Source organism: Zophobas morio, unplaced genomic scaffold (assembly GCF_036711695.1).
Source record: "Zophobas morio isolate AGI-343-1 ecotype UQ-CSIRO unplaced genomic scaffold, CSIRO_AGI_Zmor_V1 ptg000009l, whole genome shotgun sequence".
Classification (NCBI taxonomy): Eukaryota; Metazoa; Arthropoda; class Insecta; order Coleoptera; family Tenebrionidae; genus Zophobas; species Zophobas morio.
In genome coordinates this window covers 4170907-4198775 of record NW_026972114.1, presented here as the reverse complement: position 1 = coordinate 4198775, position 27869 = coordinate 4170907, and the positions used below count along the sequence as shown (strand labels likewise).

At 34.0% G+C, this 27869-nt stretch overlaps 1 protein-coding gene across 9 annotated transcripts in view; it reads right to left on the bottom strand.

The window, feature by feature from the left end:
• Window positions 1-27869, bottom strand: part of LOC135125757 (phosphatase and actin regulator 1) — a 216940-nt gene that overhangs the window by 110424 nt on the left and 78647 nt on the right. For 6 of the 9 annotated variants that reach the window (XM_064051424.1, XM_064051420.1, XM_064051426.1 and 3 more), the window contains one exon: window positions 26326-26358. The exons of 2 other annotated variants lie outside the window; for them this stretch is intronic. In XM_064051424.1, coding sequence (XP_063907494.1) covers window positions 26326-26358 — 33 coding nt within the window. Of the gene's footprint in view, window positions 1-12271; window positions 12805-26325; window positions 26359-27869 lie in introns of those variants that run through there. One more of the 9 variants, XM_064051421.1, reaches the window with a different exon arrangement.

The window sequence follows — 27869 nt, the reverse complement described above, 5'->3', positions numbered from 1 at the left end:
TGATATGTTTTTTGTTTAAACGTCCGAAAGTGGTCGCACAATGGCTCTTTTCTCATCTAAATACCCGTTATCCTCGCCTTGTCCATACCTAATGATTCGTAAAAATGTGAATGTCAACGCTGCGAAGGATACAATAGACACTCATTCGGCGAAAGCTCCGTCCAGACGATTCATCCATTTTATTCCCTGGCATGATTTGTTGGTTTTAAACGCGATTAAAACCAGTGCGTTGTTGCCGGGAAAATGGATGGGAGGCAACAACGTCGTGTCGAGGTGTTTACTGCCTTCGGAGATAAGAAGTTACGATTCGAAGACACGACTTTACCATTAATAGGTGATTATTATGCACAATTTATGTTGGAGATGGTGAGGGTGAACTTTGGAAATGTTATACTCTACACACTTGCTGATGAAATCCCATGTTGCGACATCCGATATTATGGAGATAAGGTTCGGAGCAATTCAAAAGCTTCCGCTTGTGAGATGTAGCTTCTTAATGACGGTGGAGTGTTTTCCCGGAGTCGGCGGGTGATGAAAAAGCAATCACAGATGCTGATGAGTGGCGCAGAAATTGAATATTCAGTGAAAGAAGTTTCCGGATTCAAAACGACTAATAAATTTAGTTTGGCGATATTAGACCACCTGGAAAGAACAATTTCCCTTCAAATTTAACAAAGGAATCAAATTCGGTCTGAAAGTTACATACCTTTTTCTTCCTAACTAACACGTAATCCCTGTAATATTATAGTTTTACTGCCATGAGAATTTGCGTCTAACAATAATTATTCCGAGTAAATTGTTACGAAATAAACCCATACGCCGCCCCGGTACGACGCCTATGGGTTGTAGTAGTACGGCAATGATGACTCATTGTCGGTGACGTCGGTCGGAGAAAAGCCTGGAAGCGGAAGTCGCGAATAGGTGCTCCAGACAAGTCTAGAAGCGTTCAGGATAGCCGAGCGGCGTTCTCGATCCATCCAGAGGGACGTATAGGTTTAAATAGAGACCACCGTCGGGAACGACGATTATTCAATCCAGTCGAGTATAAATATATATAAATAACGCTAGACGAGAGACAAGTTTGAATTGGGCGCCATTTGTTGCCTTAAACGCAACCAGCAATTCTTCTTTTAATCTACCTGACGCGCTGGGATAGACGACTACCGGACGTGGGTCATAAAAGTTACGTAAGCCGACAATGCAGAATAATGATAATTTATGACAGGCGGCCCACAACATTCCTTCAGCACAGAATAATCATTTCTCGTATTCTTTTGACATATTAATTTTAATATTCGAGATAATTATTATATTATTCAAACACAATTTAGACACTGTAGAGCAAATAAGGCTTATCAAGCCCGTCTATTAGTTTATTCGCCTAAATGTATTATTAATACCGTTTTCAAATTACACCAAAATTGAAAAATCGAAAACTTAATCATTGAAAAGTCTATAAATGGAGAAATTGAACAATCTAAAAATTAAACAATTTAAAAATCGAAGAATTGGAAAACCAAAAAATCTAAAGCGAGAACTTGAAAAATCGAATAATCGAGAAATCAAAACATCAAGGAAAAGAAAAAAATTAACGGAAAATCTAGAACTTAAAAATTGAAAAATTAAAATACCTATCGAAAAATTGAAAAACCGAGAAATAGAAACATCAAAAAATGGAAAAATTGAAGAACCGAAACATTGCAAAATCTCAGAACTGAAATACTGAAAAACTGAAAAATGGAAGGAAAATTGAAAAATCGAAAAAGTGAAAAAATTCAAAACTGAAATCTTGAAAAACTGGAAAATGGAAAGAAAATTGAAGAATCGGAAAAGTGAAAAAATCCAAAACTGAAACATTGAAAAATCCTGAAATCGAAAAATTGAAAAATCACAATTGAAGAAAGAATTGAAAAATCAAGAAATAGAGAAATGAGAAAATCAAAAAATCAGTTAATCGAAAAGTTGAAAAATCGAAAAATTTAGAAACGTCAAAAATTGAAAACTGAAAAATAAAAAAAATTTAAAAATCGTAAAACTGAAATATCGTAAAGTTAATAAATTGAAAAACTGAAAATTTTTGAAAAAAAAATCGTATCAAAAACTAAAAATTCAAAAAATCGAGAAATTGAACAATCAAAAAATCAAAACATTGAAATCCCAGTAAGTTGATAAATAGGAAAATTTAAAAAAGAAAAATTTTATAAATCCAAGAATTGAACAACAAAAAAAATCTAAGCCTGAAAACTCAGAAAATTGAATGATCGAGAACAAAAAATCTAAAATTTAAAAATTCGACAAATTGGAAAATCATGGAACTGAAAAATCGAAAAGTCGAGAAATCTAAAAACCTAAAACTTTAAAAACTGAAAAATTAAATTATCGAAAAATTTAGAAACCGAGAAAACACAATATCAAAAATTTGAAAAATTGAAGAAACTAAATATTGCAAAATTCCAAAGCTGAAATATTGAAAAACCTAAGAATAGAAGGAAAATTAAAGAATCGAAACAATGAAAAGATCCCAAACTGAAACATTGAAAAATTGAGAAATGGAAAAATGGGAAAATAAAAAAATTGGTCTAAAGAGTTTACACAGTACTTCCCTCGCTATCGGAAACGTGACGACTGCATGCCAATTATGTTTTTTTTCACATTAGATTTCAAAGCATTCGGTTTTGTACTTCCTGATTAAATCAATAAAATAAATTTTCTCATTCATTAACTTTTTTGAGTATCGGAATACAAAAAATATGAATGGAATGATAAATTACAAGAAGAGACTTATCATATTTTGTAAATTTTAAATAGGATTATACGGCAAACTTTTGAGCTGACGTCATCAATTTTTTGGAGGAGATCAGCAAATATATTTTGACTAAAAATTTATTATGCTCTTTATAACCTTAAAACATTTGCCAGATTTCAAAGCATTGGGTTCTGTAGTTCCTGATTAAATCAATAAAATAAATTTACGCATTCATTAATTTTTGGGGTCATCCTGTATATGCAAATCCAAAAATCATGAATGGAATGATAAATCACAAGAAGAGACTCATCATATTTTATACAATTTAGATAGGATTTATTCAGCAAAATTTTGAGGTGACGTCATCAATTTTTTAGAGGGGATAAGTAAATATATTGTGATTATCCTGGTTTAATAACAAAAAAATATTGTTCGTCTATAAAACAAGCTCGTCTTAGACAAAGTATTCGTAAAACAAATATGTCGTAAAAAAATTTACGTATGCTGGTCCCGATTGCGATTATGGTGTAAACATTTTTTAGAAAATCCTGTCATGGATGTAGAAACATTTATGACAGCCAAAGAGGTTTTTTTGAGAAAATTATCTTTGAATTTAGACCAAACTGAAATAGACACAAGGCAACAGGCACATTTGGGAAAATGAAGAGAAATTAGAGTTACGGCTTCAAATTTTGGACGTATTTACAAACTTAGACCGACTACACCAATAGCTAAAACTGTGGAGTCTCTGTTGTACAGTACATTTAGAGGTAATAGTCATACATACTATGGACAACAAAGTGAGGAAAAAGCACTCAAGTGTTTTGAAATAAATAAAAATATAAAAACTGAACGGTGTGGCTTGTTTATTTCAAAACAATTTCCTTACTTGGCTGCTAGTCCAGACAGGGTTCTAGAGGATAGGAGTGCATTAGTCGAAATTAAATGCCCTTCAAAATCGCAAGATTTGTCTCCCGAAGAAGCGGTTAGAAAAAAAATAATCAAATTTTGTACATTGACAGACAGAGAATTGAAACTAAAAAAAAAATCATTTATTACTACTTTCAAGTCCAGGGACAAATGCTTGTTACGGGTATTTCACAAGTTTATTTTGCTGTATGGACACCCAAAGGAATAAACTTAGAAACAATTTATAAAGACGAAGAAATATATGTAAAAAGATGCCAGATAAACTTGGCAGATTTTACTTTGGCTCATTATTGCCCGAAATAATTGATTCAAGAAGAAAGAGGAACCTGCCTTTGCGAGAGATTTTTTTAAAATAAATAAAATTTGTTTCTATTTTTTATGTACTTTAATAATTTATTAGGAGTACATTTTTCATCACCAAGACTTGCATATTTTTATTGTAAATATGTTTTGAAAATGATCTCTCGGCAAATGAAAACATATACGAGCACTTTTTTCGAGTAAACAATGAAGGAAGAAGTTACTGGGCGTAGGGCCTTTTTAAAACACCTCCTTTCTGGGATAAGTAGTAAATACACTTAGCCACTTATACGTGTTAAACAAAAGCTGTATTTTATATATTTTTTATTATTATTATAAATATGTTTATTAGTTTTATTAATTAACAATGCAAAATATATATTAACAATAATATTACAATGAATTTTTAGTAATCATGTGTATTGAATTCAGGATCCTGAGTGGAGTAAAAATATTATAGTTCCTCAGGTTTAATTCGGTTTTATGATAGTACCTCATTGCGCAAAAATTAATTTCCTTAACAATAGATTACTACGGCCGGTCCTGGCGGCTTGTTATAAAACTGAGTTCCTTGCCATAAATTAGAAAAATCAGCCGAGAACTCTAACAATCAGCTTATGGTAGAGCAGGCGATAAGGGTTTTACCTGAAAAGTCGCTTCCGTAAATTTTAGTGGCGCTCCTATCGGCAAAGTACTGAACTAACTGCTCAAATTCTGTCGAATTGATACCCATTTTTTTCAATAATTGTTAGTTTTTGTTAAAAACTCTGCTAACCAATAGATCATTAATTTTCCTCTGATATTCTGTATTCTTGTTTGCATTAATTTGTAGTATATTTTGATTTTAATAAACACATTATTATTTAAACAAATTGTACCACTAACAGAGATTTAATGACTCTGCGCCCTGTAGAAAGTGATGTTTTATCCATGTGCTAATTTTCAAGCGATTCTATGATGGTTATGACTCAAAAAACTTGAAAAGAAAACATACAATGGTGCTTTTTTTACGATATTTCTCAGTCATATTTTTTTAGTTGATTGAACTGGTCTCTGCGCTCTAGAATATGAAAAAAGCTGCAGTTTGATGTATGATACATCTATATTAATATCATTTTTTCATACAAAAAACCAAAAAAATGTTATACCTCGTCTAGCGAGTCCCCTTAAGCTCGGGAAGTAAAAAATTAAGTAATTAAAACTAATGAAAAATTTCGAACAAATCATGTTCAATTATAAATATCGGTGACGAAGATAGTGACAGCGTTCGTTGTTGAGCTTCCAGAGTGAATGTAATGATGATTAAAATATTTTCTTAAATGAATCATGCATCAATTCATATAAATATCTATGGAGTATTTAACAAATTTTCGATTCAACTATTTATGTTACGAAATGGAATTTCGGACTGCTTTGACAACACTAACAATAAAGTTTCTAAATTCTACTGAACTAATGGCTTTCTCGTTATCAGTGCAGAAACTCTGTTCAAAAGAGCGTTCTAGGTAATTCATTTGTTGCCAATTAAGAGCTATGGGTTATTACGTACACCATTTAAAAGCATTGTTTACGTCGGAGTTTCCAAATTCAGTAATTCGTTCCACCTAGTTATTTAGGAATAGATTTAACCCCAAAACATCAGTCAGTCTCAAAATGTATATTTAAGAAAATATACCAATCGACATGAACACTTTTTCTCTTAGTTTCTATACGAATCTACAGCCAACGAAGCACGTCGAACATATTTATTAAGTTGATTTTAAGATAAATGATAAACTTGGTTGAACACAAGAAACGTAAGTGTTGAATGTTTATTTGAGTTAGGTGTGAACAGTTGTTTTCACAAAAATTGAATAATGACTGTCGATTATCTAAAGCCACTTTATAATACACTAGAAGTATTTACTCATGAAAGCATTGAGTAAAGTATAAAAACATGTTTTATATTCTACGCAAGTAGTTCCACTCCTGGGAGTCCATAATGAAGATAATAATAATGAAATTATATTAAAAAAATGTAACTTCAAAAATGGAAGAATCTAAATGAGTTCCTCATTAACAGTCGTCAAACGCTGTACAGGGACGTTGTTCTCTACTCTAAAATGAGTTCATAAATTCTTTGACTTCATAGTAACATTTTTCTACAAGATGTCGTTCATCAAATCTGACAGTTCATACAGTACACCACAAAATAGAATCAGTCGAACATACGAACACAACTGAGTCTGATTTCACTGGAAAAATATGAAACAAACTGATTAGTCATTCGCCAATTCATATTCATATTAATACGTTCTGTCTCGTCTTTTGAATTTTATGTTGGATTCCTGTACGCTAACTACATAACCAATTCTGTTCAGAAATAACACGTAGGTCCGCTGAATTCATATTTCTTGTTTATTTGTTCGTCGCCATAATGAATGTTTTATTTAAATGCATGGGAAAGTCTTGTTTCCGCACCCAAATAATATACAATTGGAAAAAGAACATAATAATTTTTAACGTAAATTATAAAGTAACAACGAACATGTGAGTGCCTGATAACAATAACAATAATTACTCACCTACTACCATGCTACAAGAAAACTAAACTTGAAACGTGAAGTTATCTAAAATTTATTACACTTTCGTAGTTTATACCTCCACAATTTGATTTAAACAAACACTGCAGTCAAATTTTCCACTGTTATCTTTAGAACAATAAATATTAGCGTCACATTTTTGTGATTCCACTATGCTTAACACAGTTTCAGTGATAAAAATCACTGTAATTTTGTCAAAGTAAACATATGTCAATGTGTTATTCAAGCTGGAACTCGAGTAATCTTAAGGCAACATACTTATTTCAGTTTATTACGACATTTAGAACCTGTCCACAATTTGCGCCACCCAAAAAAGGAATTTCGAACTGTTCAAGGCAGATTCAATGGTTTCCGCACTTCCTCGTCATCATCATTCACATCAGACCATCGCGTCTTGGTTAAAAATAAAAAATGAACGGAACCTGTTCGTCGGGAAAACAAACATACGTAAACAAAATGCCAGAGTAGTAATCTCACATCCGGCATCTTCTCTACAATTCAGTTGAATGGAAACCACCTCGCTACAACGTACTTGTTCAACAGAACTAGCACCGAACGTGTGGGATAATCATGTGTGACATGACATGTGAAACACTTATACATATCTTTAGCAAAAACAATGCTCTTCCACGGTCCTCTTCTTGTGAGGCTTGTAGAAAGCGCGCGGAAAGAATATCTTTGCTAAAAACGCGGCCCTGATGACCAGTCGAGCGCATCAGCTGCTCTCTTCCTAATTAGGTTTAATAATGTAACTGATGGTTTAAAGCTGTGGATAAGCTAGCTAATAGGCACATGCGAGAAAATAACGTTACAAAAACGATGAGACGTTTGGATTTTTCAGGAAGTATGTGAATGGGTGGGGAATGGTTCAGTTGTTTATTCTGACGATTTCCGTCATTTCGCCTTTGGCTAGATGTATATGTTGTGGTTAATCTCCAAAGTTTGGGAACGTAAGGTAAAAATAAAAAAAGCGGAATATATTGCGTGGACACGTCGAATACCTGCGGTTTGAACGTGTTATTATTTTTATCGCGGTATCTAATTTTCTACTTTGTGAGTATTTACAAGAATTTTTATGCTCCGTACCGTTTTAACTCTTCGAGTAGTTTGATAATCTGTACCCGCTGTGGAACTGTCAATTAAAACAAGGCTGTTTGCTGCTTTGCATTATTATCAGTTTAACTTCGATTGTTTATGTTTATACATCGAAAGAATGTCACGTAGAAATTTGTTTAATCTGAATGAGTTGTTTCTTCAAAAGTGAGGACTAAAATTATTATTACATAATGAAGCCACATGAATATGAATATTATTCTTATTTGATCATGATTAAATAAAAAAATAAATATCACTTCTCTGAAAAATTATCATTTTTTTGCGATTTTTGTTTTCTGATAACCTCTACAAAGTAACAACGAGTGGCGTAAATAACGTTCCGTAGTTTATTTGACTTGAATTTTGTCTTCAATTTTTTTTTCTTTCCTTCATTTTTTCGAGTTTAGAAGTTTAAATTTAATTTTTCAATTTTTCAATGCAATTTCTAGATTTTGCAATTTTTCGATTTGAGTTTTTCGAGTTTTCAATTTTTAATTTCTCCATTTGCAATTTTTCGTTTCAGTTTTTTATTTTCTTTATTTCTACAATGTTTCTATTTTTCAATATTAGATTTTATAATTTTTTTGTTTTTTCAATTTTTTTTTCTCTAATTTTACGATATCTCTTGTGTTTTCATTTTTAAATTTTCCAGTTTTCCGATTTTCCAACTCTTGGAGGTTTCAGTTTTTAGATTTTGCAATTTTTCGATTTGAAAACCCACGAGTTTTGAATTTTTAGATTTTTCAGTTTTTCGAGAAAAACGAGAAAGTACAAGTTATTCTACTGACTCACATTAGGAGTACAGTCCAAATCATTGAATAATAGATTGACTTTATGTTTTTTATTATAATATCTCTTGTTCTTTGTGATAAAAAATTGTTGAAAGAAAACTATGTACATACATAAAGAAAAAAAAACAAAGATTAAGCCCCACCCATCCGCTCCGATATCAGTTGTCATGAGTTTTTCATTCCTAATCAAACGAGGGGCGGAGTTTAATTGTAACATATTATTTCTCTAGAAAATTCTACTCTTTTAAAAACATATTTCATATGGTAATTTCTTGTACAGAAACGAGAATTTTGCAACTAAACTCCGCCCTTCAGCTCACGATGAATAAAATATTCATCACAATTGACGCAGGGTGGGTGGGCGGGGCTTATAATTTGTCCATTTTTTCTTAATATACGAAGTCTCCTTTTCCTAGCAAGAAACTGACAATATATTTAACTATCCTGATGTTGAAAGAAAACTCGATATATTAAAAGAGAACACAAACAAAAATTAAGCCCCACCCACCCGCCCCAATCTCAATTATGATGAGTTTTTCATTCGTAATTCGATCAAAGGGCGGAGTTTAATCGTAACATCAATATTTCTCTAAAAAATTCTACCGTTTTAGAAACATATTTCATATGGTGATTTCTTTTGGAGGAATGAGGATTTTGCAACTAAACTCCGCCCTTCAGCTCACGATGAATAAAATATTCATCACAATTGAGACCGGGTGGGTGGGCGGGGCTTATATTTTGTCTATTTTTTCTTAATATACCAAGCCTTCTTTTACCCACAAAAAATGACAATATATTTAACTATCCTGTTGTTGAAAGAAGTCTATATATTAAAAAAAAATAAGCCCCACCCAACGCGCAGATCTCAATTGTGATGACTTTTTCCGAAGAGCGGAGTTTAATCGTAATATCTATATTTCTCTAAAAAATTCTACCCTTTTAAAAACATATTTCAGATGGTAATTTCTTGTGGAGGAATGACGATTTTGCAACTAAACTCCGCCATTCAGTTCACAATTAATAAAGCATTCATCACAATTTAGAATGGGTGGGTGGGCGGGGCTTATATCTGGTCTATTTTTTCTTAATATGCCAAGTCTTCTTTTCCCCACAAAAATGACAATATATTTAACTATCTTGTTGTTGAAAGAACTTTATATATTAAAAAAAAATAATAATAAGCCCCACCCACCCGCCCAGATCTCAATTGTGATGACTTTTTCCGAAGAGCGAAGTTTAATCGTAACATCAACATTTCTCTAAAAAATTCTACCCTTTTAAAAACATATTTCAGATGGTAATTTCTTGTGGAGGAATGAGGATTTTGCAACTAAACTCCGCCCTTCAGCTCACGATGAATAAAATATTCATCACAATTGAGACCGTGTGGGTGGGCGGGGCTTATATTTTATCTATTTTTTCTTAATATACCAAACCTTCTTTTACCCACAAAAAATTACAATATATTTAACTATCATGTTGTTGAAAGAAGTCTATATATTAAAAAAAAAAAATAAGCCCCACCCACCCGCCCAGATCTCAATTGTGGTGACTTTTTCCGAAGAGCGGAGTTTAATCGTAACATCTATATTTCTCTAAAAAATTCTACCTTTTTAAAAACATATTTCAGATGGCAATTTCTTGTGGAGGAAAGACGAATTTGCAACTAAACTCCGCCATTCAGTTCACAAATAATAAAGCATTCATCACAATTTAGAATGGGTGGGTGGGCGGGGCTTATATTTGGTCTATTTTTTCTTAATATGCCAAGTCTTCTTTTCCCCACAAAAAATTGACAATATATTTAACTATCCTGTTGTTGAAAGAACTTTATATATTAAAAAAAATAAATAAATAAGCCCCACCCACCCGCCCAGATCTCAATTGTGACGACTTTTTCCGAGAGCGGAGTTTAATCGTAACATCAATATTTCTCTAAAAAATTCTACCCTTTTAAAAACATATTTCATATTGTAATTTCTTGTAGAAAAATGACGATCTTGCAACTAAACTCCGCCCTTCAGCTCACGGTGAATAAAATATGTATTCATCACAATTGAGACCGGGTGGGTGGGCGGGGCTTATATTTTGCCCATTTTTTCTTAATATATGAAGTCTTCTTTTCCCAACAAGAAACTGACCGATGTTTAACTATCCTGTTGTTGAAAGAAAATTTTATATAAAGATTAAACCCCACCCACCCGCCCCGATCTCAGTTGTGATGAATTTTTCATTCGTTGTTAGACCGACGGGCGGAACGCAATTGCAAAATACATATTTCTGAAAATTATAATTCTTATTTTATCGTTAAGGCACTAAAAATATTTCAAACCCCGCTGTGATTATATTATTCAATACTATATTCGTTATACCATTGACTTGTTTCGTCATGAGCTTCATAAAGACAGTTAATGTGTTTAATTGGTCATGATGACGTCGTAAATAAATTATTTGCATAACTAAAGAAGCAATGAACCTTAATGTTTAAAGATTTTGGCGACATCACTTATTGTGAAAGAACTCATCACCTTCACAAATCGGTTCCATAGTATTCTTCTCAAATTGAAGGCCGTATTATCAACCATTGTGGATAGATAACAATTTCGACAAAACTTATAGGAAAACGGAATTAACGCAAGTTAAAGATTATACTTCTGTAATAATGTATGATTAATTTTTAAGTTGATACATACAAGTTGTTTCTGTTCATCTGCAAAATTTCAAATTTTCCTATATATATATGTACTTAGACGCACTAACATTATATTCGCAGTAAGTATGATAATGGCAGTAAGACATGACCTTGCAAATGACATCTACTTGTTCTTTACGCTTCGTCTAGAGAACATTTAATTTTTTTCCCTTTTAAATATATCTATTGTTTAAACTTATTAAAACTAGTTGTGTGAACTACGGAATACCGACAGGAATAAGGTTTATTGCGAGACCCCATGAAGCCATCAATCTGAAAGTTTTGCTTCTAAACTGGTCTGAGCACTATTTGTTACTATATTTTTAGTGAAAAAACGGACCCATCAGACGACACCTGATCAGCATTCACTATCTCAAAACCGGAAATATAATACAACTATTGAAGTATTCCGTATAATTCCGAAATGAAGAAAATGAAAAAATGTATCTGATTACTACTGTCTTTCACTTTCTTCCAAATCACGCAAGTCAAAAATGTAGCTCGCATTTCAAAATCTTGACAACATAAGTTTGATTAAAGTCGAAAAAATCAAAATGTCTTGTAAAAAAGGGGTCACTGTCAGATCGTCGTTGTCAAATATCATTCCTGACTTTTTGTCAAGTGGTTCAAGTACTCTGAACATAGAGTACACAATTACACTTCAGTTTCTATTAACACTTAGTCTTAATTCGTATTTGATTCTACATTGTATCAGTAAAGGGGTTCTTGACGACAGTGGATTATTTTACTGTGACTATTAAGAAATTTATATTGGTCCAGTAACAAAAAACAAGTTTTTCCGACACTAAAAACTGTCACATCGAAAAACACGAATTAAGTTGAATTTATAACCAAAGAAGCGACCGTTGTAAACTCACAAAAACACGAAATGATCTTTTTAACAACCGATTATTTAACAGCGTCCCTGATCCTGAAAGTTTAAGTATTCGAAAACGCTCCAAGTTGCTGTTTTGGTGAGTATCGATCGAGCACGTGTTTGGCAAATTGCATGCAGCAATAATACATTATTTTTAAATCTTACGAAATGTGATTAGGAACGGTTCAAGAATGTTGCTCAGAGTATTATTAATGTCGTGAAGTAGTCAAGACGCCTCGAATAGGGACCTCAACTCACCGGCCACATCCTTAATCTCTTTGGTGGCGTTATTCCCCGCACTGAGAAAATCCGAAAGCGAAAGTGACGAAGCGATCAGCCTCCTCTTCTCTTCGAAATTGAGGTAATCCAGACTATTGCTCCTCTGGGGCGCCACTATGGCGACGTTCTTCGTCTTCGTCGTGTTCCCGTTCTTCTCGTGCATGATTTGCGGCGGCGCCAACACCACTTCACTCACAGACATCACGACACAACAACAACAAACACCAGTGGGTCCGGCACAGCTCACGTACCTGCACAGGTAGAGTCATTATCGACACCTGTACCCTTCTTCCTCGAGCGAAGACAGGTGGTTGCCGGGTGCGGGACGGGACAGTGCCTTCTTGGGTCACGCATGGGCCCTTACTGCGTCTAGAACAACTAGCGGACCCGAAGCAGACGGGGAACCTCTGCCTATTCCACCATCTCCTAGGTCTAACGCGTCTGCAATACGATGAGCGAACGGGATGGTCAGTCGGTTACAGTCAACGGTCTGCGCGTTGTCGACCCGCGAAGTCGGTTCGTACTGAAACGCCGCCAGCATTCATGTTTCCGAACGAGGACGACGCGGTCGCCCCCCAATCTCTCACATGTTCGTGCTTTATCTGATACGCGGAGAGCGAGTGAGACGAAGCGAATCGGGGGAGCCAGACAGCGCGTGTAACTATGGTGACATGCACCGGCTCGACGGCGAGGACCCTTCGATGCGAAGAACATCCCTCAAGAATGAAAGGTTTTCATGCACCTGATGCAACGCACTCTGCGAATTGGGGTGAACGTACAGGTTCGAGGACCGGACAGCATGAATATGCATTGTTTTATTAGTTGGGGTTCAGGAGAATTTACATTAACGCAGTTTGGACGACTGTCTAAAAATTAAACCAGTTAATTCGGAATTAAACATGAGAGCTGTTGTTCTGACATTGCATGCTATTTCGGGATGCTGTTTCTATTGGAAATTCAGGGGCGTTTGTTCATTGTTTTCCGTGTGAGTGTGTTATGTTGATATAACTCATCCTTTCAAATGTGGGGTTTAAAATAGATCTATTACTTGGCACCCGGCTAAAAAAAATACTTGATGGAATTTTTGCACCACTGCAGTCACCAGATGTACATCGGAATGCGTGAATTTAAATAAATCAAAAGTGTACGAAAAGTTTAAACAGAATTTAAATAATGTCACCAAATTTTTGTTGGGAGCGATCACACACGAAACTCTTGAAATATGCCTAAAATTTCAACAATCAGCACCAGGCGCGGATACAGGATTTCGTTTAGGGGGGGGCAATTTTTGTAGTATTTTATCTCCCAGTAATGCGTTCTAAACAAAAAAAATTATAAAATTTTAACTAGTATACTCTTTTTCACATAACATGGGTGACATTTGGTTGTATTCGTTACACGTATAGTGTACAGTAGAACCTCGATAATCCGAATTAATTGGGAAAAAGGTGTGTTCGGATTAACGATTTTCCCAAAAATCGAAAGGAAATTGAATAACAACTTCATATACAGTTGAAAACAAACTTCAAAAAATAAACCTTAATTTTATTAAACAAAATTAAAGAATTCTTTAAGCAACAACATAATAGATACATTCTAAAAAAATATTACTCCGCTATCTTTTTGGAATCAACACGCTGGGATCTATACCCTGAATTTTTTCAGAATTTTTCAAAAATGTAATTTTCCATTATCTATTCTCGACGATTTACGAAATTTAACTAAATATATTTTCTTGTAGATTTTGGATCTCAGAAGTCACTTCTGGCTTCATTTCTTCGATAACTTAAACCTTCTTTCCAGATTCGTCCAGTTGAAATACTTATGGCAATTTTTAAAAATTTCGAAAAATTCGAATTTGACACCAAATTTTCGAAAATATTGCTCGGTTACCATTAACATGCTACAGAGTCATCAAAATTGATTGAGAGAGTTGGTACTCCCTGTTTTTGCCGTGAAGTTTGTCAACCTTGTGACAGATTTGTTTAAGGTTATGTGGCAATGAATTCAGTGGCGTGACAACAAAACTGGGGGTTGATTGTCAAATCAATTCTACGCCCCAAATTCGTCTTGACTACCACTCCGAAAATGCCATCACTAGAAAAGTGTTCTGCTCTACAGACAGAGGCATATTAGGAAACGCAATCGAACAAATTCAAAATTCGAAACTTCAAATCTGACAACTAATATTTTTTACCAAAAAAAATCGAAAAAAGACGCCACTGAGTTTTGAAATTTGAAACTTCAACCTTCAAATCTAGCAGCTAATATTTTTATACAACTTATGTCCGTTTGCACCAACGCATTGCAACTATACTTAAAATTTAAGCAATACTTAAAAACAGAAAACCGTTGCACCAACATGAAACCGCTTCTTAGGGTGTTCTAAAAGGGGCTTATTTTAAGCCGGCAGGTAGTGACGGCTTAAATTCTAAAGTTCTTCTTAACAACAAGAAATGAAAGAGCGCATGCTCGGTCGCTGTTGCCAATCATGTTGCACTTTGCATGTTACGATCATGCGTTGAAGATACCTCAGTTGCTAGTGTTGCCAATAGAAGTCCGCATTCCATTAAACTCACTAACTAAGCATTGCTTTATTAAGTCACGGATAAGCAACGATGGTGCAATAGACAAACAGTTTAAGTCCCACTTAAAATTAAACACTTCTTAGTTAAGCAAAGCTTACGTCAAGCTTCGTGCAAACGGGCATTAATAAACCAAATTATACAAGTTCAGGTTTACCAACTCTCTCAATCAATTTTGATGACTCTGTATATATTTGGAATCAGTACGTCGGCGTCGGGACATACATATCCCTGAATTTTTTCAGAATTTTTAGGAAATTTTTTCAAAAATGAAATGTTCCTCATGCAAATTTCGACCCATTTTCGACGATTTTACCTAAATATCTTTTCTTGTAGATTTCGGGCCTCATTTCTTCGATAACTTCAACCTTTTTTCCAGAATTAGATAATTAATTCAGTGCATTGAAATATAGCAATTTTTTAAAATTTCAAAATACTCCATACAACATATGTAGAAAGATCTTGCGTCATTTGTGCAAGTAGGTGCGTGTTTCTAAGTTCAGAAGAAGCATCGACTTCAAATAGCCTGTGTTTGGATTACTGGATATTCGGATAATCGTGAATTCGGATTATAGAGGTTGTAGCTACTGTATTTACAAAATGAAATGCGATTTCAAAATTTTGAAATTGGTCAAAATAAAGTACCTCGGTCGTGTGTCAGGGGGGGGCAATTGCACCCATTGCCCCCCCCCTGGATCCGCGCCTGATCAGCACAGTAGTTTCGAAAATTATCTAGCCAATAATAATAAACAACGCAACATGGAAAACAAACGACAATCGTTAATAAAAAAGCTTGATATTTTTTCACATCGAACGCGACAGTGAAACCCAAATCTAGCACGTTCCTCGAGAGTAAAAAAATCCGACCATTTTGTCCATTGCACACTTCCCTTTCAACGCACTTTAATTTTCAATTTGCGATAATCCGCATGAGCCCACACGAGTGGAAACCAACGAACGATTCCAACTCGAATTAAAATTTTGGGTATAAATTCTGGATTTGGGCTTTTGTCAACCGGAGTCGGTTCGATATGGTATAAATCTCGTCCGTGGTCAGCAGCGACAGGAACAACAGGCGTTAGACGCAGCACACAGCAACTTTACATTCCTGGCGGTTCGAAAAAAATATGATTGATGCGTCTCCTCGTTCCATAGTAATTAGAATAGCGTATAAGTTTAATTAAAAATTCCTTTAGGAGATCGTCGATCTGCTAGCACGCCATACGTCGATACGAGTAAAACGGAGCTCTGGTTGCGCGATTTAAACACAAACTGGCGTTGTTTGTTCTAGCTCATGAATTGTTTTATTCAAGCAAAGAGATAATAAATAATTCAATGAATAATAAATGATACGATATGGTAAGTATACCACATTCTTAAGCTTTGCATGATTATTAAATTGGAAGAAATGTGTGGTTGTAAAGTCCATGACTATAAATAAACTTTTAATTAAATAGAAGTGTGACGCCAAAATGGGCTGAGGCGAGCATACTGTAACATTTACAGCAACCATTTTTAGTTGTTCCTAATGTTACGAGTTATGACAAAAATTACAAATTTTATGAAGCTTGAGAAAAAATAGCTGAACATTTTTTGGTTTCCTAAGCTAATAGAGGGAAAATATTTTTTTGGACAAGTGACAAAAGGGATTTTGCTTCCATACTCCAAGAGAGATGGAAATTGGAATCACATTGTAGCATATAGTATAGAGAAACTGATTCATTCAAGTAAATATGATTCTAGATTTTGTGTGGTTTTCATATTTCGTAACACAAAAGGTAGGAATGAAGAAAGTTTAACGACAAATTACTCCGTACAATGCACTCTTTACGACTAAGTACGTAATTGTTTATTGTTATTCTTTCAGTTTTAATTAAACTTTTGTCCCGACGGGGCATCCGCATTTTACACAGTGTTGGAGGAATTTCTATCTACTGCTTTCTAACCAGAAATGTTTTTATAACTAAAGATGTTTCCATATTGGCGACTTTTCTTCATTACATCTGAGAACTGCTCAGCGGTTTTGAGCAACCAAAATTATTAATTTTATTTATTTTTTTAAATCCACGAAAATCGATCTGTGCTTACTTAAGTCTGTCAATTTGACATTTAGGGTACGTTCGGATAATCGTCGATAACAAAAAGTAAAGTTGTAAAATAAATAATTAGGAACTTTGGCGCCGTCAAAAAACGTGGGAAATAGTGTTGATTCAAAAAAATTAGACGGTGAACGTGTGAGAAAGACTGACTTTACAGAAACTACTTATTGACTAAATTATATGGAACGCTAAGTCGATAAAAACAACTACTGTGATAAATACATATAACCTGTTCAGGTTGTACGCACTTTTATAAACTTTTATAAACAATTATTTAGTTCGAATTTGACATAATTTTTTAAGCGAATAACTAAAATAGAATTTTCACTTTCTTGTTAGTACAGCAGCTCCCTGTGACGTTACTAAGCAACGTGATTTTGAAAACAGTGATAAAATTATTTCGTAATTATTGTCAATGCCCTACGGTTATCATTTATTAATACTGGAAATTTTACACCATTACAAAGTAACAAAAAAATCAAGCCAGAAAAAATGATGACTTTATGTTGTATTAAAAACGGGGAAAGCAATGTAAAGTAAACATCCATCACATTACATACCACTTTTAACAGTTTTTTTTTTCAGAATAAAAAAGTTTGTACTGCTGATTGACAACGCCTATACTATCCTTTGATTTCATGAAAGCATGTTTAAAAATTGTCATACATGTTTTTGATGAATTACACTGAAAAGCTGATCAAAACTTTTAAGTAGTTACAAGCGTTATGTCGAAAGAAACTTTGTAATTCGTTGGTGTCATCTGCATTATTGTTTAATATTTACACTGGCCTGGAAGGTATTATGACTTGAGTCTTGAAAACATTCGCCCGGACGAAATAAATTACTTAAATTCAGAATGTGGAAGTAGGTATGTAATATTCCACATGAACACGTCGAAATTTTCGATAAATTGGAAAGTACTGTGCGTCAAAGTATCACTACAGTAAAATTAATAACATAAATGTTATCAACAGGATAAGACGCTAGTTTGTGAAATTAATTTTTTCTAAAAATCTGTTATTTCTCGAAAATGAATTAATGCTTCAATTTCTCAAAGGCTGACATATGTAATTCATAATTTTCACGTCGTCCAACACTTAAACTTGAAACAATGGATCATATTATTTCTCACATTTATAATGAAGTTAGTCATTGTTATTATTTCTCATTTTGTTCTTAACTGTTCTATAAAATGTACAGGTAGTTCACCTAAGATTTCTTCGCGTGATTTTTTAATTTGATTTATATATCAAGGGTACGAAGTGGCTATTTTTGGCCCGAAGTGTGGAACTGGAGTCCAAGCGTTTACTAACAACATCTCAGGGCCCCAAAATAATCACTTCTTTCTATCTTACGCACTTTGTGTCAGCCAAGAAATGACCAAATTTTGAGTAGGTCGTAAAGTCTTATGTCAAATTTAGAAATTTATCATTTCTCCCAATCAAAATTGAAGCGATTTAACGACCAAGCAAAACAAAAAATTTTAAATGTGTTAGACCATCTTGATAGAAACCAAGATGTTTTGAAATTTAAGAAAAAAAGGAAGACAAAACTGGCTGCAGAAATCTTGAAAATTTCGGAACAAACTGTCTACAGGCTACAAAAAAGTCCAGGTTTAAGTAATTTTGAATACAACAAAAATATGTCTTCTAGAATTAGTCACATAAAGACAAAACTGAATCCTGTAGATTTAATGTCAATCCGCGAGATTATATATAAAATGGTTGTTTCTAAAGAATACATTACTATTAAGTTGCTACACTTGGTCCTAAAAATTACTAAAAAAAATGAAGCCAGAAATTATACTTGCAAAACGTGTGTAATGCAAATTTAAGGAAACATTTGGCGGCAAGGCTCAAATTGAAGCTCTAAAAAGGAAAAAATTAAAAAAATGTTCCGAGCAAACAATCACCAAATCTTTGAAGCTTAAATTTGGATGTGGGACAAGTGGATATAACTTATTAAGAAAAATGAAACTACCATTTTCAGCCATTCGAACATTAAATTTTCATTTACAAAATTTAGAGTTTAAATCTGCAGTTTTGGATGAAATTATAGGGTTTTTAAAAATTAAATGTGAATTGTTTAATCAGGATTTTGGGAGGGATTATATTGTGGTGTTGGACGAAATGGATATAAAAGCTGGGATTGATTGTGTACATAATGGGATGTATATTGGGGGAATTACTTTACCAAAACATGAGGGAGTAGCGCCAAAAGCGTTGGTAATTCTTGTGAGAGGTATTACTACTCCCTGGAAACAAATTGTTTCATTCTATTTTACTGGAGAAAGTATGTACAGGGCAGTTCTAGCTGATGGTCTTAAAGAAGTTTTTAAGATAATCAGTGCAGTTGGTTTGAAGGTTCATTCTGTAACCTCAGATATGGGATCGGCGAATCAAGCTATGTGGAAAACCTTTGGAATAAAAGCTGGAAGAAAATGCGAAACAAAAAAAAAGTCCTAAACCCAATTACTAGCGAAAAAATTTACTTTTTAGCAGATGGGCCACATTTTTTAAAAAATACAAAGCAATGTTTGGTACCAAAACAAAATCATTCAATTATCAAATGATTTTGTTGAAAAATATAAACTAACTTCTGATTTGGTTGACGTGCAACACATTAAAAATTTTTGTGAAGAAGAAGGCAAATTTTAACAAAATGAAGGTGTCAAATTCTCTAAACGTTTTGAATCGAAATGTTAGTTGTGGAATAAAATTTGATGCGGAAGAGGAAAGAGAAGACAGATCTTCTCTAACGGCAGCTGTTTTAATTGATGTTATACATACGTGGTTCCAATTGATTTTAGTTCTAGATCAACTATTTTCGCCATGAGCAAGTTTAATATGGCTATCTATAGGGAAACTATAGAATACCTTCAAGAGTTCATTAAGTTATTTTTAAACTTAAAAGTCGCTCCTGACAAATTTGGAAAAGCACTTTGGAAGCCTATTTAAACAGGTGTTATACTGACTACAACATCAATTTTAGACCTGCAAAACTTATTTCTGAACGAAAAAAAAAATAATCATATTTATTGACATCGAGATTTTCTTAAGATTGTTTAGAAAATGTATTTTCCCAAATTCGGTCAAGACATCCGGTCCCTACGGCCATTCAATTTAAATATGACTTGAAACTTTTATCAGTTTCTCAATATTTGGACGTTTCAAATAACTCAAGTTACAAAACCGACAAAACAACACCTTGAGTTGGTTTTTCGAGTTATATTAAAAATAATAACAGAAAAGAAAATGATGTTCCTAAAGGAAAAGAAAATTTAGCTATACCTAGAAATTGGAATTTGAGGAAAAAAGAACTTTCTTTGAGAGAAAAAAATGATTTGTACAGTTGCACAGGTCACGTTGTTAAAAGCAAAACAAAATTTTTGCAAAAAATGTATTGTTGCTTTGGTCCCTAAGAAGAATTGTAATGAAAATTATGCAAAATTTGTGGGATTAAAAGAATATAAAACTGGTGCTTTACATTACGCTTCAGAGAACGCGTTCCAAATAGCAATTTTAGGAGACAAATATTCTGTAATTTGAGAGATAATTTAAAGAATAATAATTTTTGCACTTGTAATGTTTTGGAAGTCATGAACAAAGAAATTAGAAAAAATTCGACTTATCGCTCAATACAATTTCCAACATGCTGCAACAGCAAAACAAAATTTACTGCAAGAATGATAGTTTACCGTCTGAAAATCTATACCAGAAAAGCTAAAGAAGAAATAAGAAAAAAACGAAGAATAAAATGGTCCAGTAAAAGCCATGCATGGGGGATTTTGTTGAAAATGCAAACCAAAAATTTGAAAAAAAAAATAAAGAGTAACAGTTGCGTTGTCCAAAATTTCTTGAGTTTATATTAAACCTATTTAACTGACAAATTTCGAGATAAAAAATAATTATCTTGGATATTTTGTTAATTATATTATGTAAATAAGCTTAATACCACTAATCCAATAGTAGTCCGTATTTAAAATTTTCCTAGTAACGCCATTAGGCATTAGTTTTGGATCAAAAATTGCTGTCACTTGTCAGTGTTTGCTTTACTCTTATCATTATATTAAGTACACTAGTCCTAGATCGTTAGCCAACTGGATAAGGAAAATTGGTTTCAAACTTAAGAAAAATTAATTAAATTATTATTAATCCCATTTCTAAGTCAACAATCGGATAATTAGAGACTAAAGAAGTAAACAAATTTTAGAGAACAAATTAGTGAATTCCTTTTCGAGGCTTCTGACAACAAATATTTAATGATTACAGTACGTAATAAAATTGATTGACTAGCTGATAATAACGATTAACTTTACAACAGGTGGTATTATCTTTTGAAACAGCGGGTGCGTGTCGCCAGAAGTGTTACTGAATTTTATCTTGGATACAAAAACAAAAGTACGGTCCTGACTACGATAAGCAGAACACGCTCCGAAATCCAAACTCGAAAATCAAGAGATATCGAGCGTCAAAAGCGAAAGAGAAGTAGCAGAAAACAAAGAAGTGAAGTGGAATAAGAGTAAGAAGCACCAAGAAGTGTAAGGACAGCAATTACTCGGGAAAGTGTGGAATCAAAAGAACCTAACCTCCGAAGAGATAGTCTGGGTGACAGTTCTCATCGCGGCGCGAAATAAACAACACAGGAACGTACTAGATACACAGGAAGCAAGAAAATCGGCCAGGGAATGCTAAACGGGAATCCTGAACCGGAAAAAGGGCACAAACTAGCAATAGAAGAACAAGACAACCAGAAACGAAAAAGAGAAACCTCCTTTTCACCATCACCGGAAGGTCAAAGAGTACAGAGGAAGCAGAAGAGGGTACAAGCAGGAGACATGGACGAAATAAAGAATATGTTCAAAACGTTAATGGAGGAAATCGCAGAAATGAAAAGAGACCAAAGAGCATACCAAACAGAAGTAACAACACTAAGAGAAGAAAACCAAAGACTGACCGAAAGATTAGAAAGAGTGGAGCAACACTTAGAAAAACTGGAAAAAACAGAAAGTAGAAACAACATCGTAATCAAAGGAGGGAAACTACAAGGAAGCGAAATAACAGCAGAGGTTGAAGAACTCCTAAAAAATAAGGTAGGAATCCAAACAAGATGCAAGATTAGTCAGCGAAAAATACGACATAGTAGTAGCAAAGATAGAGAACTGGGACACAAAAAGAGCAATCATGAAACAGAAGAACAAATTAAAAGGATCAAAAACGTTTATTGAAGACGATTACACCAAACAAGAGAGCGAGATACAGAAGAAAATAAGAGGAATAGCAGCAGCAGAAAAAGGGAAAGGAGTCGAGGCAAAAGTAGGGTACCAAAAGATGATATGGGCAGGAGAAGTCTGGCATTGGGACACTAAATTAGACAAATTAGTGAAAGCACCGTCGCACCCCAAAGAAAATCCAAAAAACTAACAGAGGAAGAAACCACACACCGGAAAACAATGACGACGTATGCAAAGCTCATGGATGATCCGATAGGAATTACGAAGAGAAAGAAAAACCCGAAAATTAGAATAGGAACATGGAATGTTCGAGGAACATATAGCGAAGGAAAACTCAAACAAATAGTTCAAGAATTACAAAGGTATAATATAGATGTAACAGCTATACAAGAGACGAAACAAAAAGGCAAATTCATCACTGAAATAGACAACTACATATTAATTAATATCGGAATTGACAACAGAGAACTAGGAACAGGATTCATGGTGAAGAAGAGCCTGAAAGGAGCAGTAATTACCTTCAAACCAATCTCAGAAAGAATGAGCTATATAATATACATGCACCGATTGAAGAGAAAGATCTAGAAGTAAAAACAGAATATTACGAAGAACTAGAAAGAGAATATGTGAAAATACCAAAGCATGACATTAAAATGGTTATAGGAGACGCCAACGCAATGATAGGTAAAGAGAATTGCTACAGGCCAACAATCGGGAAAGAAAGCAAACACCAAAAAACGAATCAAAATGGAGAAAAACTGATAGAGTTTGCAGAAGAAAATAAAATGGTAGTCAAAAGCACCTTCTTTGCGCAGAAAGAGATCTACAAAGACACATGGATGTCGCCTGACGGAAAAACGGTCAGAAGAAAACTTCAACAAGAATGAAATAAGGAACTTCTACCAGGACGTGAAAAAAGAGAAAAGAGGTTATCAACCACGAGTAATATATTGTAAAGACAAGGACGGCAACCTGATAGGAGACGAACAAGCAAGAATAAAACGATGGGCAGAATACTTTGAAGAGCTGCTAAACGAACAGGATACACAGCAAGATACGAACGAAAGAGTGAACGAGTCGGATGACCCAGATGAAACAATAGAAATTGACGAAGGAGAGATCAGAGAAACACTAAGGCAGATGAAAAACAACAAAAGTCTTGGTAGAAACGGAATAAAGGGCGAGATGCTAAAGTACGGAGGAGAAGCAGTAGCATCAGAGATACATCGACTAGTGCTAGAACGTTGGAAGGAAGGAAAAATGCCAGAACAATGGAGTGAAACAGTACTTTGCCCGATATTTAAAAAAGGAGATATTACGAAATGCGAAAATTATCGCGGAATAGCGCTGCTAGACGTAACGTATAAGGTAATGGCCACTTGCATCAACCGAAGACTAAAGCAGCATATGGAAAAAATACTAGGAGAATATCAAGCAGGGTTTAGGAAATAGACGATGTTTGAAAAGATCTTCAAAACTTAGGCATTGAAGATTGGAGATCCAAAGCAGCCGACAGGAACAAATGGAAAATTATTGTTAAAAAGCCCAGGGCCTTTAAGGCCTGCAGAGCTGAATTATATATATATATATATAACATACAAGAAATAGGTTTTTTCCAGAAGTAGAATGACAATTCTTTATATTTTATAATAACGCAAAATTGTCTAAACAAGTGTCAGAAAAAAATACTTTGGGAAATTCATAATAGAATTGTGTTTCCTGAACGCAAATCTAAAATGCTACACTAGGCATAGTTTCAGGCGAACGTAGGCCCGTTTTTGAGTTGACATAAGCGAAAATATAGTACATACATATAAAATGTCACGCCGGGTGGAAAGTATACCGAAGTTTATCATCATTACATGAAACGTCTCAACTAGGATTTATTAACGAGATTCATGAAACATCTGGCACAAATAAGGTTGAACTCATAAAATAACCACAAGTCAAAGCGAGCTGTTTCTTCGAATAAGTATAAAATTGTATTAATGCATAAAGCTGTAAATAAAAAATAATTTTGCTATGAAATTTTTAAGACCTGCGCATCCAGACATAAAATGACCCCTAAAGCGTAAAGAGCCACATCACGGTGTACGTGTGCGGCTAAAACAACAATTTACACCTAGGAGTGCAAAACCTATTTTTGAAACTTGTTGTTTATGAACATTTTTAAACCCAATGGTTGACGCATTATTTAATGTAAAAGTGCAGTAAACAGAAAATTATCAAGATAAACTATTTACAATTCTTTAAAATAATTAAAAACCGTAAATTGCGGTTAATTGACAACTCTGTAAACGATTAACAAAGTTCTGAAAAAAAATGTTTCCCAAACGCATTCAATGATTTTTTGATAGCTTAGTTTTTTGTTTCGATTGTTTGTGTTGAAACGGTTCAGAAGAGGTTGACATGGTTTCACGGTCAGGTCATTTTAAGTGCAATATTAATGATTTTAGTTTGACTGCACATTGCAATGAATTACCGACAGGTATTATGATGGGTAACCATCAGATGAGTGGTTTTGTAACGTAAGTTTCATCGTGTCATATCTTTCAATACTTTATCTATGACGATTTTAGTTTTTACTTAAGTAGAAAAACATGTTATCATCCTTTACATTAATGGATAATTACAATTTTAAAGTAACCGGTTCGATAATTTTAGAATCATTGTGTAATTATTCCCCACACGACACACCACAGGCAGAACAAAAATCTTATACTTTCGTGTATTACAACCTGTGAAATGTCAAGAAAACATAAAATTACACGTCGGCCAACATAATAAAAAATGTTTAAATACACAAACTATAAGCTACAAGATGTACGACTGCTGTCAAGCTGTAATCTCGTAATTTGCAAGTTCAAATCAAGAGTGAAGTTTAAAATTTTATCTACGATAGAAAAACATGTGCGAATTTGAATGGGAAATTTTAAATTTTCACAAGTCTCTTTTTCGTTGTTGTGATCAGTAAGCGTGTTTGTCTAATTTAACCAATTCCACAATAGGTTTGTCTATTTTTCTACGAAAAAACCTACTCAAAACTTGAATGATAATGCAAAATAAAAGCATTTCCAGCGAGAAGGTGTGCCTTGTATTTCGAAAACCTTTCAAAGCATGCGGAAGCCTTCCTCACTGTGGGTATATTTTCAATGTTACTTTCGTTTACATCACTGAAGCAAAATGTTTGTAAATATAACCAGTTAACTGCACTTTTGAGACGAATGTCAAGCAAGTGTTAACAAATTTCAGTGACCATAGTTGCATTGAGGAACAATGGTCAAAGTTTGAATCAAAAAACTCAAAAACGCTCGTTTTTCTTCTAGAACACAAACGAAAAATGTGTAAATTTTTTCCGCATTCTCCAAAAATCAAGATCATATCAACCTTTTCATTGTTCGTGTATTTAACCCTCATCTTATCGCGATGATTAAAAACTTATCGGAGCTCAAAATTGACAAATAGAATTATTGCGAAAAGAGTTACAATATGTATTTTGTGTTGCATTGAAATTTGATCAGGGTCCCGTTATTATAATACTCACCCTGTACATTGTATAAACAAATTACTGTCAAAAAAATCAATTTTAGCTTTCTATGTGCCACTATCGTAGATAAAATTTGGAACAGTTGTAACAAGAATCTATTCATAAAACATAAGTGCCTTCCCTTTAGATAAAAATATCCACCGGACTGTTTAATTTCATTCTAGAATCAATATCATCCAACAATTGACTTTGGCAATCCGACAGCTAAACCTTCCACGAACAAAACCATGTAAAGTTTGAAATATCTTCCGCCCATATTTCAACAGCGTCAAACCTCAAAATATTTTCTAGCCTTGATTAAGAGCCCTTTCCGGCATTATGTATGTGACAAGGCATTTCCTCCATCAGTTCCAGAAACAAAACGCTCTCAATTATCCACGATTCATAATCTACGTACGCGAATGGCTGAAACCATGCGGAAATTTATAATGGACGCTCCACGAACGAAAAATGACAAGCATGCCCAACCCGTCTCTAAATCGCCTTGATTACAAGCCAACATTCTGATTCATATTTATAAAAGCTGAATTAAGACTAATTGCGCTCTTGTCGTATCGGTTCCAACTCACCGTCGCTGTTTTGCGGCTCTTCGGCGTACGTACCTGAAAAAAGAAAAAAAAGGTTAACATTCGTCGCTTCGAGCCAAAAATATAGCGTCGCAGCGCTTGTTTATAGGACAAATATCTCAAAAATTTAGGAAAGAAGAGTAAACATCGGGAAACGTCTACATACTTGACATAGCTCGGCTGCTCTAACCCGATTAGGGAGCATCACGATTCATAAACAATAACTTCTTGGAATTTTAACGTAGATTCGTTGCGTTCACCCGGCTGGTGACGAGGCCTTTGTTTCCTGATTATATTAATCGAAGTGTTATCAAAGTTGTGCCGACGCCGATCACGTGATGAAATGATAAGAGCTTTACCGGGAACAAAGGATGAGTGTCGGAAATTGAAGGTAGTGCAGGGACAAAGACTGCTATGTAATCGAAGAGGCTGTAATCTGGTGGCAACGCCTCATCGAGGACCCACTCAATCGCCAAAGTTGACGCTTGCCTTTGTAATTATTATGTATGGGTTGTCGATGACTACTATTGTGAAATTCTTTTAACGATGGTTTAGAATTACGTGGCGGTTACAAATACAACCCTTAAAGGCAAAATGGAGTTGATATCTTCACAAGTTCACGTCACTGTAATAACACTCCAATGAAAGAAGTACAGTGCAAATTACGAACAACGAGGAACTCCAAATGTAGGTCAACATTTAGAATATGATTTATTGTATAACCATACAGTGTATCAGGTTTTCCTTTTAAGCTAAAAACAACGGCGTCTGTAAAATTTCAATCCATTTATGCGATACACATCGTTGCAATTTTATGAGATATATAGTAGTTGCAAAAAGTATCAATTTTCGCAGTCTTAAAATAGTCCCACACCTGAGAGACCACCAAAATCTATTTTTAAAAACTGATGTTATTGTACGGAGAAATGCGACAAACGGAACATTGTTTCATAAACATTGAATGGCAGAACTCATACATGTATTCATTCAATAGACATTCAAGCATACTGACCTATCTGATCCACTCTTGTTTTATAAAACTTTCAACAAAAACGAAACATTCACTATTACTCTCCGAATGTTGCCCTCTATCGTTGCTTCAAAGATTTTATTACTACAAGGACATCGTTTATGTCTATAAATTTTTAATATCTGTCTACTACAATTTGCGAGCGAATTTTTGAAATAGATAACCTGGAATAACGAAACTGAATATTTTGCTACTTGTGTACTTTCAGTAGTAAAGTAATAATTCAATGAAAGTGGTAAATAAAAATTAATGATTATAGATTGTCGGCATATTTGACGAATTTTTCTTAGGCCGTCTGCAAATATTATATATTTTTTCTTAGTTTCTTTTATCGTACCTATATATGAAAATTTTTTATCTTTTATCTGTCATATTTTTTTATTACAAGTTACTGTTTTCAAACAAAAAGTGAAGTTTAAATCAGAGAAGACCGACAAATGTTATTCAGACATCAGGATCTCATAAGCGTTGTCATTTAAATTTAAAATCCCTTATCTCCTGCCGCTGCTCCGCTATA